This window comes from Schistocerca gregaria, chromosome 3 (genome assembly GCF_023897955.1).
Source record: "Schistocerca gregaria isolate iqSchGreg1 chromosome 3, iqSchGreg1.2, whole genome shotgun sequence".
In the NCBI taxonomy this organism is placed as follows: domain Eukaryota; kingdom Metazoa; phylum Arthropoda; class Insecta; order Orthoptera; family Acrididae; genus Schistocerca; species Schistocerca gregaria.
The window spans coordinates 595,423,815-595,444,509 of record NC_064922.1 but is presented as its reverse complement, the minus strand read 5'-3'; the positions used below and the strand labels follow the sequence as shown (position 1 = coordinate 595,444,509).

At 39.0% G+C, this 20,695-nt stretch overlaps 1 protein-coding gene across 2 annotated transcripts in view; it reads left to right on the top strand.

Moving 5' to 3' along the window:
• Positions 1 to 16,125, top strand: part of LOC126354200 (uncharacterized) — a 730,861-nt gene extending 714,736 nt beyond the window's left edge. For both annotated transcript variants that reach the window (XM_050003656.1, XM_050003655.1), the window contains exons 6-8: positions 1,850 to 1,996; positions 5,559 to 5,705; positions 13,282 to 16,125. In XM_050003656.1, coding sequence (XP_049859613.1) covers positions 1,850 to 1,996; positions 5,559 to 5,705; positions 13,282 to 15,017 — 2,030 coding nt within the window. In that variant the 3' untranslated portion in view covers positions 15,018 to 16,125. The remainder of the gene's footprint in view (positions 1 to 1,849; positions 1,997 to 5,558; positions 5,706 to 13,281) is intronic.
• Positions 16,126 to 20,695: the final 4,570 nt, after the last annotated feature.

Genomic DNA, 20,695 nt, shown 5'->3' with positions numbered 1-20,695 from the left:
ATTGTTTAGTTCTAGGTACTCATAGATCTGCTGATACATTATGCCTTCAAAGACTTTGGCTAGTGTTGGAATTAGTGAAATTGGCCTGTAGTTAGCAGGCTCAGCTTTGCTTCCCTTCTTAAAGATTGGAGTCACCTTGGATAGTTTGAGAGAATCAGGAAAGACCCCTTCTCTAAGACACAAGTTTATAGAATATGTTAATGGTGCTGCAATGTAAGGTATTACTTCTTTCAGTAAATTGTTTGACATATCATAAATATCTGTACTATGTGAATTTTTTTTCGGTTTGCAGTCTTAAGATAATCTATATGCGTCACATTGGGTTTACTGATCAAGTTTTTTATTTCATCTGCACAGCCTACAAAATATTTGTTGAATGTATCTACTGGTATTGGGACTGTCTCATCAAAGTTTCTTATTTGACCTATAACAGTCTTAATTATTGTCCAGGCAGTTTTGCACTGGTTTCTACTACTTTTTATGAGATTAGTGTTGTATCTTTGTTTAGCCAATTGTAGCTCTTTCTTATACAATTTTTTTGCGTTGATTTCAAGATCCTTAATTTCTTTAGAATTAATTACTTTGCCTAGGCGCTTTAACAGCATTAGCTTATTTTTTAGATTCTCCAACTCTTTCGTGTACCACATTTTACCCTTTCTTGTTTTGTGATATTTCTTTGGTACAAGATGAGCTTTAAAAACCCCTATTAAGTAATTGTGGAATGTTTCATACACTAACTGCGCATTAGAACCACATGTTTGAAATAATTTGTCCCAGTTAGTTATGTTTAGTTGGTGTGTTAGTTTTCCGAGATTGTTTTTTGTTAGTATAAAGGTATTGCATTTTGATATTTTTTGTGTGGCCTTGTTCCCATTCCTTTTCATAATATGTCTTAATTCTACTGTTAGGATAGAGTGGTCAGAGAAAGCAAATTCCTTTACATTGGTGGAGTAAATATCACGAGTACAGTTGACAAAAGCATTGTCCAGGCACGCTTTTAGTCTTGTCGGTTCAGAATTTACATGATGGAAGTTGTGCTGCCTTAGCATGTTTAGTAACTTATTTACACTTGGTTTGTTACATGTTACATCAAAGCCTGAATTAAAGTCTCCCCCAATTATAGTTACATATTGTTTCCACTTTGTTATGTGGCAGAGTATACTGTCTAACTTATCTAAGAAAGTTTTTTCATCTGAGTCAGGGGTATGGTATATACATACTAAGATAAGTTTCATTACATCACATATGATTCCAGCAATTTCAAAGTGTTTCTCTTCACATGCCCAACTAAGATCTAGTGGTCTAAACTCTATTTCATTTGAAACGAAGATAACAGTACCTCCTTTGCGGTACTGAGATCTGCAAAAACTGTTTCCATGTTTATAGCCTTCTGGTACGTAGTATTCAATTTTTCCTGGTTTAAGCCAATGTTCAGATAAACATAGGAAGGAGTACTTATTATGTGGCATTGCCTCCTCCAGTATTTCAACTTTACTTTCAAGACCCTGAATGTTTAAGAATATGATACTACTGTTACTTATCTGTGAGTTTGCAGGCAGTTTTTTCACATTTTTGTCTTCTTTTTGGCTTGAAACCATAAAAAATTATCACTAAGTGGCACAGATGTATTTTTCCTTTGGCTCCTCCTTAAGCTGCACTGTACTTCTACTGTTGCTTCCTTTTCCACTGCTGTACTTGGTGATGTGGTTACTGTTGCTGGTGAAACTTCTGCTGGTACTGCCATTTCCACTACTGTTACTGGTGATGTGGTTACTGTTGCTGGTGAAGCGTGTAATTTCGGATATAGCGGTGTATGGCGTATAAGAGCAGTGTGGCGTGTTTGCCGCAGACAGCGAGACGTGGTCGCTGTTGAGCCCCGGCGAGTCGCCGCCGGCGCGCCACAAGCATTCCGCCGTGCTGCACGACGACGCCATGTGGGTGTACGGCGGCATGACGGACCTCAATGAGCGCGCCGACCTCTGGCGCTGGGACACAGGTGAGCTGCTCTTCCTCCCAAGTGCTTTGGCTCCCAGAATGACAACTGAAAAGCTTATAATTGGGCGCGATGGTCTGCTCGTTCTCATGTGTTCGACGGATATATCCACTGCTTGATTTGTGACGGAATGCACTGGTATTCCGAACTGGTACTTTTGACGAGAAAAAATAGAACTGCAGGTTTTGAAGTGTGGTACGGTAGACCTTTATTTTTATCTGTACAAATGTTGTATTCGTACTTTTAAAGTACTCAGAATAGCGCTGTCAACTGGATATAGCAGTCAGCTGCTTTCTGTGGCTTGTAGCTAATGGAAATGACGAGTTTCAGGTCGGCCGGTGTTACAATGCTTAAAGTCAATGCTTTCTCCGGTAGATGATGTCTCTCGTCAGTCATGATTAGAGAAAGAGACAGAGTGAAGTTCTCGAAAGTGTTCTTTAAGTATTGAAAACATGAAAAACGGATGAGGCCAAGTCGAAACTGTATGGTTGACGATTGATCACAGTGAATGAGAGAGAGAGAGAGAGAGAGAGAGAGTAGCCAATGTTCGTTAGACCATAAACAATATGGACAGGCGACCGCCATTTTTTGCCAGAATTCGCACGAAAAATACTGTCGCTTGTTGACTTTAACAAATCATAAATTTTATACATTATAGCAGAAATTCTAACTTGTTATTTAGTATATGACTACTGTGCATTTAACGTGGAGAAAAGAAAAGTGTGGTATGATCCATTGTGTACTAGCTATTTATTATAACATTCCTGAAAAATGGGAATGGACCAGGGAAAAAAGTTTCATGTGTCGTGATTTAGACATAACTGAAGCGATTTCACTGTTCCTAGTTTTGTTATTCATTGCTGAAGTTAGGATGTAAGCCTCATACAGTTTTTTCCTCCCCAGCTAATATGTTTTATACCGAAAAATTCAGAAGGGATACTTCTGTAAAGGACGTTTACGATAGCTAAATCTTGGTGAAACAATTTCACAGTAGCTGATTTTCGAAAATGAAACTTCTGTTGTTACAGATATTCGAACTTTAATGCGATAAATAATTACACATAAAAAGATTACAACCCAGTATTTGTTGACATTTCAGTTAGATAAGTAAAATTGAAATAAAAGTTTAAAAAATAATCTGGCGACAGGGAATCAAACTGTCGACAGCATCTTGAATGATTCTGAACTACATGCATCGTTGCGACAGGCAAGCGAAATGCTCAGTAAATAATAGTGCCCAGAAATTTTGTAAGTCAGCTCATTTCTTCCCAGGTCGCATTTCATCAGCCAATGACGTGCGATGTCCACTACGGTCTCTCTCTCTCTCTCTCTCTCTCTCTCTCTCTCTCTCTCTCTGTGTGTGTGTGTGTGTGTGTGTGTGTGTGTGTGTGTGTGTGTGTTCCAATAGACTCTCTAGTCATGATAAAGCGTTCTCGTTCATTTATGGTGCGAACCATGCTGAAAAGTAGTGACTGAAAACTATTTATGTGAAAACTCTTAAAGCCTTTTAGGTAAAACAAACGCTATTAACATACTACATCTTCAGTCTACATGCCTATGTATTTATTTCTCAATATAATCATCATGACAACTAACAGATTTCTCCCAACAAGAGATCAGTTTGCTGATACCATCAGTGTAGAATGTTCGACTTTCTTCATGGTGCCACAACCTCACCTCCGATTTCACCGTTTCATCACTGTCAAAGTGAAGTTCTCGAAAGTGTTCTTTAAGTATTGAAAACATGAAAAACGGATGAGGCCAAGTCGAAACTGTATGGATGACGATTGATCACAGTGAAACCTAGGTTATGGATTGTTAAAATTTCACAGCGCTCGTGTGGCAAGGAAAGTAGAATGGGGTGTGGTCCAGCATTTTTTATGCTGAAGGAGAGGGTGCTGCATGTGAGGACAAACTCTTCGAATTCTAAACTCGATTAAAGCATGCTGTTTCTCATGCCCCAACATAGTTATGTTACACACCGCCATATTACACACTACAATTTAAAGCCCTCTTGCAGTAGAGGGCTGCAAATAAGTTGATATAGAGAATAAAGACATAGAACATTAATAAAGTTTGCTTCATTTAAAAAGATTTAAGAGTTTTTACATAAAAAAATTGGAGACACTACTTTCAGCACACCTTGTACAACATTTTTCTTTGTTTACGCTGATAAAGACATAATTTATGGCTGTTATTATCCGCAAGAGCATATAGCCTCTCGAATTGATTTGGAATTTGCTCAGCAACAGTTATTGTGTTTACCTCACTAGTCCAGATTTGACCGACAAACTAGGAAGTAAGGACACCAATGCTGATGACACAATGTGACGAAACAGGAAGGTGTTCCCTGATTGCATGAAAAATGGAAAACTGAAGAAGGGCTAATATGTAACTGTCTACAGAAACTAGCAGTTGTGTCTGAAATGGGAAGACAAGAGAGCATGTTTGATGTTGACACATTTGAGGAGTTAAATTCAAAGAAAGGTATCATGCAAAAGCCAAGCATTGTCAAGGGTTATAATAAGAATGTGGAAGACGCGGGTGGAGCAATTCAGTGTTGGAAACCAACAAATGGCCAGGAGCAGGCTGAAAAAATATTATAGGAATAGGTTTCACCTTTCACGGGCCATTTCTTTCTTCAGTGTATGTGTATTATTCATGCAAACTAAGTTGGCACTCGGTGCAGTGGCTGGTGGGAGTGACCGTAAATGGGAAATACCTGTATGGTGACTCCCATCGGTTGCCGCCCCAAGTGTCAACTTAGTTTGTGCATGTAGTACTGTATGAAACACATGACTTCACTGTATGATCTCCACAACAAAGATCATCAATTTGAATGCTCACCTTGAATATCAAAAGTGACTCATACCACCCAGTTTCCTGTATTTTTGACTAGTGCAACAAAAACCAATAACAATGTGTCAGGTAAGAGCAGAGGCCTTCAAGAAGATGTATCGTATCAATATGTAGAATGTAAAGTTCCTCTTCATATTTTAAAATATTTCACTCAGAAACAGAGTTGTAATTATAGGAAAATAAAATTTAATTCTTCTCTTTAATACATTTTATTTCATCATAATCCACTTTAGTTTTAGTCAGTGAACTAATGTTGTAATCTTTATGAGTGAACAAATACATGATGTGTGAGGAAATTACCCACTGAGGCAGAGGAGCAGGCACAAAAAAATACCCCCTTCAAGGGTTAAATGTTTATCGTGTGTGTGTGTGTGTGTGTGTGTGTGTGTGTGTGTGTGTGTGTTGGTCAATAAACTAATGTTGTAATCTTTATGAGCGAGCAAATACATGGTTTGAGTGGAAATTAGCCACTGAGGCAAAGGAGCAGGCACAAAAAATACCCCCCTTTGAAGGGTAAATGTTTATGTGATTTTTTGTGTGTGTGTGTTTTGTGGAAAACTGTTCTCATATAACATGTTAAAAACAGTTTTATTAATTTATACCACACTTACAAACTTCAAGTAAGCGCTCTCAGGAACCAGTTGTCAAGCATCTCACAAATTATCGCTATGTGCAGCCTAATGCCTGTCTGTGTCATGCCATACAGTGTCGCATGCATGGAGCCTGGTGCGTGCCAAGCCGGGCCCCGGGCCACTTCACTCACATGCTGCCTGCCGGCTGCCTTCGTCCATGCTGCTGTTTGGTGGAGAGCGGGACGGACATCCCACCAGCGACCTCTGGAGGTTCCACTTTGGTAGGGATGCACCGCCTGTGCACTCATTGTCATATTATCCATTATGCCAGCCTTTAGCATCCCTACATATGAGGAGACCATACAAGAGTAAAAATGCAAACTGCATAAAACTAGCTAATTTTCATGAATTCCATTGTGTTGATTACAGCCATCACAGATAAATTAAATCTCATCTCTGTTTAAAGATTTTTATCCATAAAGTAAAAACGAAGAAATTTATTGCCAGTGTATATGTATAATAGCTACATATATGATGACAGAAATAATATAATAAACATATTATTCAGTGCACAGGTTATACCAGTTCAGCACCATACTTCAGTTAGTACTAAAAGTCATAGTGAATGTAGTGCATGTTTTTGCTGTTAAGTTTTTTGATATTATTTCTGGAAATTTTTTAAAAAATGAATAACAAAGGTGAGGCTTTAAAGAACATGATAAAAAATTTCCAAAACTGAGAATCAAAAGTCAAACAGGATATCTTCTTTGTCCCACAGATAAGAGAGGTTTTCAGAAATAAGCAGTCTGAGGGAAATTAAATGATCGTATGTCAGGAAGGCCCTTCTAGGGTTGGTCAGCCACTTGGGGAAAGTCTTTCTATTTGATGCCAATTCAGCAACTTGTGCATTGATAAAAATCAGATGAAATGATCAGAACAACACAAGTACCAAGTCCCTGAAACACTCTGACCAGCTGGGAATCAAATGCAGGGCTTAGAAATCTAGAGGCAGTGAGGCCAACAACTATTGTGTCATGAGCAGTTTGATGACATTTTACATTGCTTATGAGAAGGTTGCCTGGGAAAGTTTCATATAGATTAAAGAGTCTCTTGGGGAACTGTTTTCATGTTACAAAAAACATTAAATGTAATGTCTCTCTCATACACTTTATTCATATTCACCTCAATTTCTTCCCTAAAGTTTGCAGACTGGTTTCTGATGAACATGGCCAGTGATTTCATCAGTATGTTGCACACATTGAGAAGCAGTATGCAGAGAAGCACTTTGTGCTATTTTGACAAACTATTGCTGGGCTATTGTTGGGGTGCTCAAGTTGTAACTTATAAGCTACAAATTAAATAGAAATAGGCAGCTAATTTACAGTTTGATCAAATATTCTTCAAAAATTCATCAGAACACTGATGATAGTGAGAGTACTGAAAATTTTGTATTCTAGCAGTACCTACTTTTTTCTGTATTCATTATAAATTAATGAATTGTTTCTGTATGTTTGATATTTTATATAAGAAGCAGTAACAAAACAGGTGAATAATTCTACAGTTTCTTTTGGTTTAATTTAGTAATTTTGTGCATTGATATTTATTGAAATTTAAAAGTTCAAGTGCGTCATACTGTTAGAGTGAATCTTCACCTCAAGGAGTCACAAATGTTAGTAAATTACTATACTAAAAAGTTCTTGGGTATACTGCAGCACGAAAAGATATGTATATTGATATTATGAAACTTATTTTAACAGTTATTTTCATTATATTATGTCTACTTAAATATAGAAAACCTAAATATAAGTAAGTTACAAATTTTCAGTGATAATTGTGTTGTGACACTGTTTGATATTTAATCCTTCTGCCATTCATTAACCTACTCCTAAACTGAGATGTAGTTTTGGTAATGGCAGTTGGGCACTACTGGCTTTCACAATGAATTCTTTCATATGGTATGTCACAGAGACCCACCCTTTGTCCTCATTACTGCCATGTTTTTGTCTCCAACCTCCACTCTCACTTTTTCCAATTGTAGAGCCAGCCAAGACAACGAACAACTTTTGCCTCTCCATGGTCCATGTCTTCTCAACCACTGTATCATTCTGCAGCCTTCTATCCACATGCAAATTGCAATAGAATCCTCAGGACTCCATATTTATAAATAATTATCATCATTTTCTGTGTTAAAAAACTCTATGATAATCTTTCCTTCATAAACCTCTTTGTTATACAATACTGGAAGACTGTGTAGAACTGTCTCTAATAACCATGCCATCGATGGAAGGCTTTGCTATCCTGTTCTTTGAATTAGATTATGATTTTTCAGATATATAAAATATTCCGAGGTGCGCGCCATGAGGGGGATACAACGCATCCCTAAATGAGGACATTGTGTTCAAGTGGGTGCAGTATAAGTCAAAATGTCAAAGTATTTTATTTTATTTCACCGAATTACATAAATTACACAAAGCTTACTTAATGATTATATACATTAACTATGGTTTTACACTTGTGAAGAATGATTATCAAAGAAACTTTTTTTTTCTGTCCAGACATAAAATTTGGGTTTGCCTTTGCAACACGGTTTCTTGCACCTGTCAAATGGTTTTTGATCACTGACCATTGGAAGATGTCCAATGTTGTCCAAACAAACTTCAGCTTCTGGACGAACTTCCGCATTGGCTCATTTGGAAGTACTTGGACTCTCATTAGTGCGACGCCCCCCTTTTCCTGGCAGCTGGATTACCTATTATTGTCAGTACTTCAGCCACACTTGCCCTAAAGTGAAGCAAATCAAGGGTCTTATTTTTAGGAGCACCTAATTCTGATCCGTTTTCCTTGTACTCTATCCACGCATTTACACAAGCAGTATCAGTTGCATGAAGAAACATGTGTCCACTTTCACGTTGCAAAATCGGCTATAAACCGTCAAAAATGGCTGTTGAAGATCATGTTCAGTTTCAAAAGCAGCTAACTGCACATTATCTACTTCTGCAAAGCCTGCTAAAAGCCCAATAGGTGTGGCTGGGGCCGTGCCATGTCCAGATACAAAATACCTCAACAGACATCAGACTTACCAATCTGGACATTCAAAACTACCTTTCAGTCTGTTATGATTAGCATGGATATTTTTATTATTCAGGTTCGCTGAGCTGTAACAAATTCATATGCAACAACAACATTCTTGCTGCCAATGCATTGTTGTTTTGATGGGACAAGGGTTACGTGATTATCTCTGTGTCACTTATCATGCAGTTATCAGGCTTTGTGTCTAGGCTATTCAGCTTACAATATACCATATGATATAAAAGTCTAACTTTACCTCCATCATTGTCCTCTCGTACAAAATTATCACACGGATCATCAGATAGATCATAAATTTCAGATGAATTAAGGAGCTCTATGACTTATCCAGTAAGTGGCTTTCGTCTACCTTGGACACGTAAAATGACTTAAAAGACAGCGAAATGATGTCCTAAATTTCTATGCTATTACAACTTTTCAATCACAATGTCCTCATTTGGAGACATGTATAAAGTTATAAATATGTTACTTACCTTTCATTCTGAAAGACACTTTTAGTTTTCATCTTCAAGAATGCACCTCTCTAGGCACAATTATTATTATTATTATTATTATTATTATTATTATTATTATTATTATTATTATTATTATTATTATTATTATTTACCTAAACTCAGAAGATATTAACTGGTTGATGGGAGGTACAAAGATTACTGGGAAGTGTCCATGTGGCTGCACACTTTCAGTTTTGTTTTGTGGTACAACAGATTGACAGGAGATGTCAACACTGTTCTCAAATGTACTCTCTGCTTGTGATAATGTGAGGACAACAATTACAAATGGTAAAATTTAAATAATATTAAAATATTGAGCATTTGTTTGGTAATTGTGATCAAAAGTATCTGGACACCTGGCTGAAAATTACTTACAAGTTCGTGGCATCCTCCATTGGTAATGCTGGAATTCAATATGGTGTTGGCCCACCCTTAGCCTTGATGACAACTTCCACTCTCTCAGGCATATGTTCAGTCAGGTGCTAGAAGGTTTCTTGGGGAATGGCAGCCCATTCTTCACGGAGTGCTGCACTGAAGAGAGGTATCGATGTCCATCAGTGAGGCCTGGCATGGAGTCAGCATTCCAAAACATCCCAGAGGTGTTCTGTTGGATTCAGGTCAGGACTCTGTGCAGGCCAGTCCATTACAGGGATGTTATTGTTGTGTAAGCGCTCCACCACAGGCTGTGCATTATGAACAGATGCTCGATCATATTGAAAGATGTAATTGCCACTCCTAAATTGCTCTTCAACAGTGGGAAGCAAGAAGGTGCTTAAAACATCAATGTAGGCCTGTGCTGTGATAGAGCCATGCAAAACAACAAGGGGTGCATGCCCCCTCCATGAAAAGCATGAACACACCATAACACCACCGTCTCCGAATTTTACTGTTGGCACTACACACACTGGCAGATGACGTTCACCAGGCATTCACCATTTCCACACCCTGGCGTTGGATCACCACACTGTGTACTATGATTCGTCACTCTACACAACGTTTTTCCACTGTTCAATCATCCAATGTTTATGCTCTTTACACCAAGGGAGCCGTCGTTTGGCATTTACCAGTGTGATGTGTGGCTTATGAGTAGCTGCTCGACCATTAAATCAAAGTTTTCTCACCTCCCACTTCACTGCCCTAGTACTTTCAGTGGATACTGATGCAGTTTGGAATTCCTGTGTTATGGTCTGGATAGATTTCTGCCTGTTACACATTATGACCCTCTTCAACTGTTGGCTGTCTCTGTCAGTCAACAGACGAGGTCGCCTGTACGTTTTCGTGCTGTACGTGTCCCTTCATATTTCCACCTCACTATCACATTGGATACACTGGACCTAGGGATGCTTAGAAGTGTAGAAATCTTGCATACAGACGTATGACGCAAGTGACACCCAATCACCTGACCACGTGTGAAGTCCACGAGTTCTGCAGAGCACCCCATTCTGCTCTCTAATGATGTCTAATGACTACTGAGGTCACTGATATCGAGTACCTGGCACCAGGTGGCAGCACAATGCACCTAATATGAAAAACATGTTTTTAGGGGGTGTCCAGATACTTTTGATCGAGGATGCCATGACTGAAAGGGTTAAACTCTAACCTGAATCCATCAGTAGTACACACTCAAAATGTCTTTATTAGCAATTTCCCACTTTTCATAGTGTCTCAGAGAAGCTCAGAATGTTCTGAATTCATTTAACCTACTTCTTCAATACATTTACTTTGAATTTCAACAGCACACTCTTGAGTAATAAATACACTTAATGATACTGTACATTCTGTAAATCACAGTAATTATTAAAATGAATCTTTCATTTAATGCTAATAAAAATAACACTGTTATACTTCCAATGAATGTCATCATTTATACTTTATGGTACAAGGTTCCAGATGGTGTGATTTACTATGAAATTTCCAAGAGTGTGCTTTCATGGAAGAGTCTACCAGTATCTTATTTCCACCTATGTACATCTTGTGAAAGACCATGAACGCAGAGAAGCATGTGTTAATGTGTCCTGTGTAGAACGAGCTGACACATTGTCATAGAGCAAAAAAGACCTCCTGAGAGAGCTTACTATGATGCTTCACATTTGATTGCTGTCAGGAGATTTCTGTGGTTCTCCTGTGTCAATTTGCTCCTTATACGCATAACCTATAAGCACCACACCTGGCATTCTGAAGAAGCATTCAGGATCGCCTTATCTGGAGGTGTTAGTCCTTCCCATTGTTCAGTAGTGCTGAATAAATATATCTTCACTGCCTGCAACTCTCCTTTGTCTTGGGACCATAGTGACACCAGCACTCAGCCATGGCAATTAGGTGGCTGAAGAAGTCTTCTGGATTGACCTAACACATCTGCAACATTTCCTCTGCTGCCTTTGTTTGGTGGACCCTTTCAATGGATATTAGCAGTCAAGGACTCCAATGTATGGCAGCCTTTGCTTTGTTCCAAATGTTGCGGAAGATGCAGAAGACTGATCTATGACTTATTTTCAGTTTTTCCACTATCACCTCGATTGTGAGCACGAGGCCCTTCACTTCTCTTCCAATTTTGAGTTCTTCATAGAAATATGGCCTGCCATTTCATTCTGTGTCATTTAGATTTGTCTAAACAAACTGAAAGCATCTGCATTACGAAACCATGGTGTTATATGTGGTCATTTGTAGTCATACGTTTCCACTAACTCAGAATGGGTTGTTGCTGCGTTGTTTTTTTTTTCCCCCTGAAAAAGAAATCATCACTCAATACTTCACTTTATCAGTGGGCATTGAACCACTGAAAACTCACTGAGACAGACTTAATACTGTGATCTTTTTCAAAATTCATGGACATTTCACTTCTCACTAATAGTGCCCCCCCCCCTTTTTCTTGGACAAATGAACTAGTGTTTTATCTCCACTGATCTTAAGTGTGATAACACATTATGCTCCGGTCTTCCATCATTCATTTTTTCTAATCATCATGCACAAAATGATGTGATTACATGAAAAGGCATGAACCTTGTGGCGAGTAAAACTGGATTCCGTCCAGATTTACATAATCATTTATTTTACTGATTACTAGCATTTAATGATTATTAGCTGAAATATCTGATGATGCTTGAGGCTATGGAGGCATTTTATTTATTTATTGTTGTTTATTGAATTATTTATACCTGAAAGATTGGAGCCACCAAGCACTCTCTTACACCTAACAAGACATTCAGCATACTTTACTTTATGATGACATAATGACATGGGTGCTATGAAAAAAGTAAGATTTAATAAAGGATACAACACTCAGAAGTAAATGTAACATAAATATTGGGAATCAGTAGTAGCTATAGTAGAAGAAACCTGAGTTCATATTAGGAGAAGGAAGCATAGCTCTGAGAAGGCATTTCCTTTATCTTTTGCAGTTTTTTTTGGGGGGGGGGGGGGGGGGGGGGGTGAGAGAGAGACAAAGGGAAGTGCTTGAACTTTTTTGTAAATGCGACTGGCCACTGAATGATGTGCAGAACACAGGGCACCTTGTTCAAGAGTTGAAGAGCACCAACAAACTTGGGCATGCCCAGTGTACACAGACAGAGGCAGAACATGAAATGGATACTCATAAGTAGTAAGTGTATGGTACCTGATACCCTGAACAATTAATTTATCATGAAATAGAAAAATAATTTTATCATTCCCAGAGGCACTGACATGCTGAACTCAACCCCCCCCCCCCCCCACTCACACAAAGAAAAGTCAATACAAGTCACAGCCTTCATTTAAGTATAATCAATAGTTTAATCTGTGGTCACAGATAAATTTTAAGTTTCAGTAGGCTAGTGAATGCATCCTTTTTCATAGGCAGATGGTTCAATCAATGGCTGCAGAAAGATTTCGACAAAGCTAGCAGCATGACTGTCTCTTCCTTGTGGCCGTGAGGGAAACGTGTGTATAGTGTAGTAACTAACATGTTTTTTTTTAATGCATTCAGTGTGAGTGGAACTTTACTTAATGTGCCACAACAGATATTCAACAATTTGAAAATGTTTATTCTTGTTATTTGAAAACACCATCAGAGCCCGTAGCTCAAGTCTTAGGTGCACTCTTCACCAACAGAGGAAATAAAAAGCAGAAGTAAAGAAAGTAACTGATTAATTCTCCTGCAGAGTGTGGTCTTATGCAATTTGTGTACTATTACAAATCGTGGAGTGTTGAGTAATGTGTGTGCTTTACTATCTGCACTTTGTTTTTGAAATTCCTCGTATTGCAAAGATAAGTGGTAACATCTCATGTTGGTTTATTCTAGGAACCGAAACATGGGAACGACTCACCGTTCTTTCAGGACCTAAACCACAACCAAGGGCAGAGAGTGTTGCTCTGGCAGTGTCTGACCTGCTGCTACTGCCACCTAGTGATGGCCACCACAACCATACTCAGCATACAACCCAGCAGCAGCAGGCTGCACCAGTGACAGCAGCAACAGCAGCAATGGTGCATCACCAGCGTGGTGGCTCTGTGGACCGCAGTGTGCGCCACAACCGTGTAGCACCTTCAGAGGCACGCAAATATGCCTTCCGGCCTACAACAGTGAGCTATGCGGCAGCTGACACTAGTGCTGGAGGAGCGGGTAGCTTTCTGCGCGAGATCTCCAAGCTATCACAGATCAACCTTTCACGGCTAAGCCACCACAAATGCAGCTACAGTGTACTCAGTCATGAGGACAGCACTGAGAGCCTACTGCTGTCGAGTGCTTCCTCATCTGCCACTGATGACCGCCGCACCGCCATGGTCAAGTCGCAGAGTGCCAATGTGATTGCACGCAAAAGTGAACCAGCCAGCAATGGCTACAGTGACTCACCTGAAAAGGACGACTGCCAAGACACTGCCATGGAGACCATATGTGGAGACTACTTGACTACTGACTACGATGAGGGCAGATCCTGCATCACGTCTTCCTGGGGAAATGGTGGCAATGGTGGCTATTCCATGACCAGAGATCCTGTGTCCGTCCCCAACTTTGGTGCGTTGACTGCTATCCCGACCCCAGCGCTCACACCTGTGGAAGTCACTAAACTTGTCTTCATTGACCCAGAAGATGAGTTTGATGCTGACTGTGTATCGCCCAAGGAGCCTGCCACGATTGTTAAACACGTGAAACCGGTGCCGCCAACAGTGGCAACTCCCACAGGTGACTTTCCAAGACTGCACCGCCAGTTCCAGCCACAGACTCCCGATACAAGTGCCACGCCCACTGCAGTGGATGGTGCAACAAGGTTTGGTGGCGTCTGTGGTCCAATACCAAAGTCAGCATCTGTGCGCTTTAACACAGGGCCCAATGGGGGCACCACAGATGATGATACAGGTGCTCTGCTGTCAACATCTGACTATGCCAGTCTAGAGACTGTGAACCGCAGCAGCTATAGTGTCTACACCAACCGGCCCAGTCCTGCTGAGGGCCACCACCCATGCTGTCCCCAGCAGGGAGACTCCCCACCAAGTGAGTATCCACGTCCGGCCAGTGCCAAGACTGGAAAAGCAAAAACCCCAGTGCATGATGGGCCTTTTGGTTTCTGTAATCCAAACTACCTTGGTCCAGACATCCAGACAATACTGGCACAGCGTAAGTCGTGGCACGATGGAACTGGGAATGGTTCGGGAACCTCTTATGCGCGGCTACTCAACAGTCCTCATGACAGCCTGCTGGAGGAGGCTTCGACATCACCCTGCTGCCCCGCAGCCACCGCTACTGCCACTGCCACTGCAACCACCACCTCTGCTGCCAGCAGCAGTGGCTTTGAGGCACTGGAGATGCGCAGCCTGTCACCGCCCCCTGCACTGGCTGCCACAGAGAAGCGCCGACTTCAGGCACCGCGAGCCAGCAGTGCAAGTCGTGCCCAGCAGCAAACCAGTGGCTTCTGTACACCAGAGCCCCATGTCCCACTCTCAGTCTTTGTGCTTGGAGGCAAGGAGCAAGGCCAGGTTACAGTTTTCAAACGGCCCATGTCCGTCTGGAGACTGCATCTCACTCCGGACATTTTTTGAACATTGACATTGTGCTTTCTGCAGTAATTTCAAAGAAAACCTCACCCTGTGTGTGGAGTCCAAAGAGTCTCTTACACAGCAAGGAGCATGTTCCATTATTACACTGAATAGCAAGTCTGGGTTTACACTTTAGCTACTGTTTGTTCACAACTTTTTGAACCAGGGCTCTCTAGTTCTACAATTGGCAATCTAACAAGGCATTACCCCTGTCTACCATGACCTTTACAAAGTAATTTTCATACCATGCCATGCCAAATAAGTAAGCACATGTGTAGGTGTTAACAGTACATGATAAATGAGTGGCTTGGTTCTTCCATTCTGTCCATTTGTTCAGGAATCTGTGAACAAATTACAGGTAAGAGCACCAAGAGACCTCAATCGGCAATTGTGTTTTTGGCAATCTTGGTCACCAAAAAAATGTAAATAAAAATTTGCAAGTAAATTTGAAAACATGGATGGCAAGCCAACAGCACTGCTGTTAGAATAGCATTTGCTTCATTTTTGAGTAAAATTGGAGTGTGATTGTTAATATCCCTGATTGTAACATCTGAATAGCTGTGTTTCCCATCAATTCATCCACAAGGTGACACTGCTTTGGTTGTTACCTGCCATCATTGTGTGTGTTAGACTACTTAAAAAAAAAAAAGAAAAAGAAAAAAAAAGAAAAGAAAAGAATAGCTATCTAACATGAGTGGTGTAAAGAATCTAAGTCATGTACAAAATAGGAAATGCACTCTCAAACTAAAATGGAAGGCACCATTCAAGTTAAAAAAATATGGCAAATATAAGTGGGGAGTCCTTAATATGTTTGTTTCAAGTAAGTCCCCTAATTAATTACATCTTTTGTAATGCTGAAAATTAATTTTCTAGGAGAACTAAAATGTGTGAAACTTATAAATGTTGACTGTCAAAAACAAATGAGAGTTTTTTTCTGGGAAAACTGGTTGGACAGGCGCATTCTGCAAAGACTCTTGTCTAGAATTGTACTGTGTGTAAATCCAGCCTACCTAATATTTGTAACTGTCATTGTAAATTCTCTCCGAAATGTTTTATTCTTTCTACTGTTTAAATATTTCATGACAAATTAAATACTGTCCAGATCCTCAAATGTTCTGTTGGACACAGCATCTGAAACTACACAATACTTCGATGAGAATTTGTATGACATGTTGAGGATGCTTCAGTTACTTCAAGTCTATGTTCAGTTGGATTCAGTGCTTTCCATCTTTGCCACGTTTCTGAGGCCTTTCTGGAGTCTTCCATCAAACGTCATCAGCAGTGCCTGAGTATCTTGGACAATTTTGGAGAAGCATCAATTGCAATAAACCACATGTCTTAGACAACCCTGGCTGTTCCACAAAAGTCCATGAACCACTGTAACTTTCATTGAGGCCAGCAAAAACAAAGTTCAACAAAGAAGACATTTCAGAATGCCTGCACTGTGTCTTGAAGCCCTCATCATAATAAAGATGTGCAGTATATGACATTTTTATGTATAATCAACATAAAGCTACCAAAATCTGCAATGTTCTGAAATAGTTTTGACAGTAAACCATCACCTGGAATTTAATAATTTTAAAATGACATATGTCATATGCTCCTAATTTTAAATTATGTTATAAATCTTCTTAAAACTGTGAAAGTAGGTAAGTCTAGATGTGGTATATCATCTAGCCACAACGCAGTGCTGTGGTATATGTGTATGTACTATGCCAAATGACAGTCTGAGCTTTTGGACCAAAAGCAAGCACTCGCAGAAAGCAGCTAGCTCCAAAGCCTAGTAGTACAGTTGCAGCTGACTGTCTGTTAACATAAAAAACCCAAATTTCATTCCTGGTGACTACCTAATATTATTCTGAGGTATGAAGTCAGGAACAAGATATGCTTAGACTACTGAGGATTTATGAACACTGAATAAATGAAGCATTGTAATTAAAATGCAAGTCACACAAGTTACATTAGATGAAACAATTTACACACAAAAGGGAGTCACATGACATACATGCAAGCAGTTAAGGAAAGTCTGGCAACTATCTTGTGGTGATTCCTTCCTTTCCTAAGATAAAATGGAATATTTGTGAAAGCAGTAGTAAAGATTCTTTTCCATTCACACTACTTGTGATCAAAGAATTTGTTTACTCTTTCTTTAATTTTTATTTCATGTCTAATGCTTAGAAGATACAGCAGAACCCAGTCAGGTATACATGACTACATCATGATGTAAAATTAAATAGTAATGAACATTTCATCTATTCTCCCCCCCCCCCCCCCACACACACACACACACACACACACACACACACACACACACACACACACACCTCCCTCCATGTAGTCATGTGATGGGATCTTCTTGACATACAATTTGTTGGTTGGGCAACAGAATTAAGGAGTAGGGAGTTAAAGAACATTATTGATAAACATTTTGAATCTAGTTGTTATTTGCTCAAATACATATACAGCTCCACTTCTACAACACCTAGTTATCATGATGGAGACAGCTTGCAAAAGTAGTCAGATCATATAGTTCCCACAAAAAGCAGTGACAGGAGAAAACATAAAGGTTAAGGAAAAGTGCAAACTTTCAGAACAATTGGCTCCTTCTTCTGGTGGAAGGGTCGAAGGGGAATGAAAAATGATGAAGGAAAAGGGCTGGTGAGGTATAGAAAATGGCAAGAGTTCAAAAAACTTGCCGAGGGGAGACTAACTGGACAGGATGAGAAGAAAAAACTTGACTGTTGAGGACTACACCATAACATTTGAGAACGTGAGAACTTAAAGGTGGCAGAAATTTCTGACAAAACATTATGCTAGAGTTAATAAGAGTGGAAAGCTAAGTGTATTTAATTTGGTAGAGGTGGGGGGGGGAATAGACAAGTCAGAAAATAAGACATAAAAAACTGAAAAGGAGTGGAGAAAGGAACAGTACACTCTCTTTTAGTTTTATATAGCTTCTATTTTCTGACATGTCTAACCCCCTCCCCCAACATGTCTACCACATGTAGCACACTCAGCTTTCCACTCTTTTAAACTCTTGCATGATGCTTTGTCCATTCCATAATCTCAGTCTTGCTTATTATCCTACCTTAAGCTCTCAGTTTTTCAAATCTCATGGTGCAATCCCTAATAATCAGTCTTTCCTTATCATTCCGTCCAGGAAGTCTCCCATGAGCCGGCGACCTGGGCAACTCTTTCAAACTCTTCCCCTTTCCTAAACCTCAGCAGTTATTTTCCTTCATTCCTCTTTGTTCTCCTTCAATAGTCCTTCCAGAAGGAGGAGCCACTGTCCCAAAAGTTTTCACATTTCCTAAACCTTTATATGTGTTTCCTCCTGTTGCTGCATGGTAAGTAGATTTTTTATCTATCCAATTATATTATATTTTCAAAAATTGGTTACTCTGGTTAATATATTAATTCACAGAAAAAGAATTGTTTTACCAAATCACAGAAAAAAGTCTTTAACTAAATGCTCAAAGATTTTTTTCATAACATGAATGTCTCATGACAGATGTATTTTCTGTTATGGAAAGCAAATCAAACCCACATTCCTTGTCTTTGGATGTCAGTGCCTTTCCCAATAATTTCTTTCAGAACACATCTGCTACATGTTAAGTATCTCGTAGTATATTGTTGGCATGCTCTCTTGATCTGTGCAGCATTTGTTTGGCTTGTGGTTCACATTAATCGCAACTGGAGTGCTTATGAATAACAGCATGCCCTCTGAAGCTAGTCTCATCAATATTCAAGCCAAAAGTCTTTATTTCAGTCTCAATTCTGAATGGAGTTTTAATTAACAGTTAATATTCATATCAGCAAACAACCTCTGTTAGGTAAAATATATTCTTCAGCGACGCACTTACTTTTTTGCTGGAGCCACTCCTTTCTGATCTCTATTGTGGAATGAATGTATCAAGACAGTTCTCCTCAGCCTGATAGATTAGAAATAATGAATATTCTTAGAAGCACCATGAAGTATTTTCTGAAGCCCTTTTGTAGAACACAGATTGCGAAATTCAGGAATCTTAGTTCACATTGGACTTAAAGATTTCTTTTTACAGTGCTAGGAAAGTAAAAATTTGAATTGGCTAACAGTGGCTTTGAGCTGGTCATAGACTTTTTATGAATGAAATATTTCCTTCAATAAACTTTTGAATATATGTACATTCCAAGGAAGATGGCAAGAAACGAATATCAAAATAAACATAGATCTAAAAGCAACCAGTAAGCAATTGTTAAAGTTAAAACTACTGAGCATCTTGGTGACACATTAAATTTCAAGCTCTTGAAATTAATATGGAGTAGGAATGTAATAAGTAAAATGAAAAGGTGCGCATGTAGTGTTGTGATTCAAATGGCCCTCAGGATTCTGTAAAAAGAGAGACATGGGCTCTTTAATTATAAAACTTTTCTCTCTCTCAAACTGAGGCTGAGTAACAACGTGTACCTACATTTCTTACGTGCTTTGTTTTTTAACTTATGTTCTAGCTTCTTTCTCCTGAAAAAAGACCCGAAAAGATATAAAGAAAGATGATGCTTGCATTTTTAACCAAGGTGAACATTATTACTGTTGCTGTGTAAAATGCAGAATGTGGGGAAATCCGGAATCCTGCTTCTTCTTGATTAAGGACAGTGAACACTATACAACCCAGGATAAGAGAGACCCATCTATTGTGCCTACAAGGAAGATACTAATAGTTCCAAAAGCTAGGAAATTTCATGTACTTTTGCATGTTTCATTGGCAGTACTAACAATTTAATATCCTGATGGCATATTCTGGTCAGTAATTTTGTCCAAAATTTTACAGTTTTCTCATGTAAATTTTCCTTTCGATACAGTAAACAGAAATTTATATTGTAATTGGATATAGTTTGTGGTAAAGAGATTATTATTCAGCAGAACAAGAGAACTTAATTAAAAATTAGTCACCATCTTGAGATTCCATGTCTTTTATTTCATTAGAGCACAAGAATCTTCCCAAACAAAAATATCAGGTACTATATAAAAATATTTTTAGAACTTTTGCTTTTTATCTCTGGAGAACGTACAGGGTACAGTAGTGTTAAAATCAGAATGCTATGATAGTCACAATCAAAACTTACAATCATTTGAGGTAGGGGTTCACACAAGTAGCTCAAAAGTGTCTTGGACCTCTAAGAAATGTTTAGAGAGTAGTTTTTGTGCCCTCTGGAAATGCTTATTTCATATTTGCCAGAGGTTTCCGCCTGTGATCTCCAAAAAAAACTGGGAAGTAATCTTCGTAATTAAGAGACAAGGATAACAAAAGCCAAAGCAGTGTCCTTGTTCCTATATTCTGCACATCAGATATGTTGTGCACATACAGTAATTAATGGATTTCATTATTAACAAATCAGTATCTTATTTTATACTGGTATTAGTTTTATTGTTATTATTATAGTTGTAACTCTCTGTTAATATTATTAGTTTCTTTAATGATTAAGGCATTTCCCATAGAGTTATGTGTATAAACATTGCCTTGAAGCAGATTTCTGTGAAATATAGCTTGACACATATGGAAACACAGCTAGTTTTTTCAATTATGTTTCATCATGTAACACCTTTTCAAAATATTTTCAGTGCTACTTTTATTCAGTGAAATTAACTGAGCAAATTGCCATGATTAGGGGGGTGACTTGAAGATTTCTATTGCAGTTTTGCA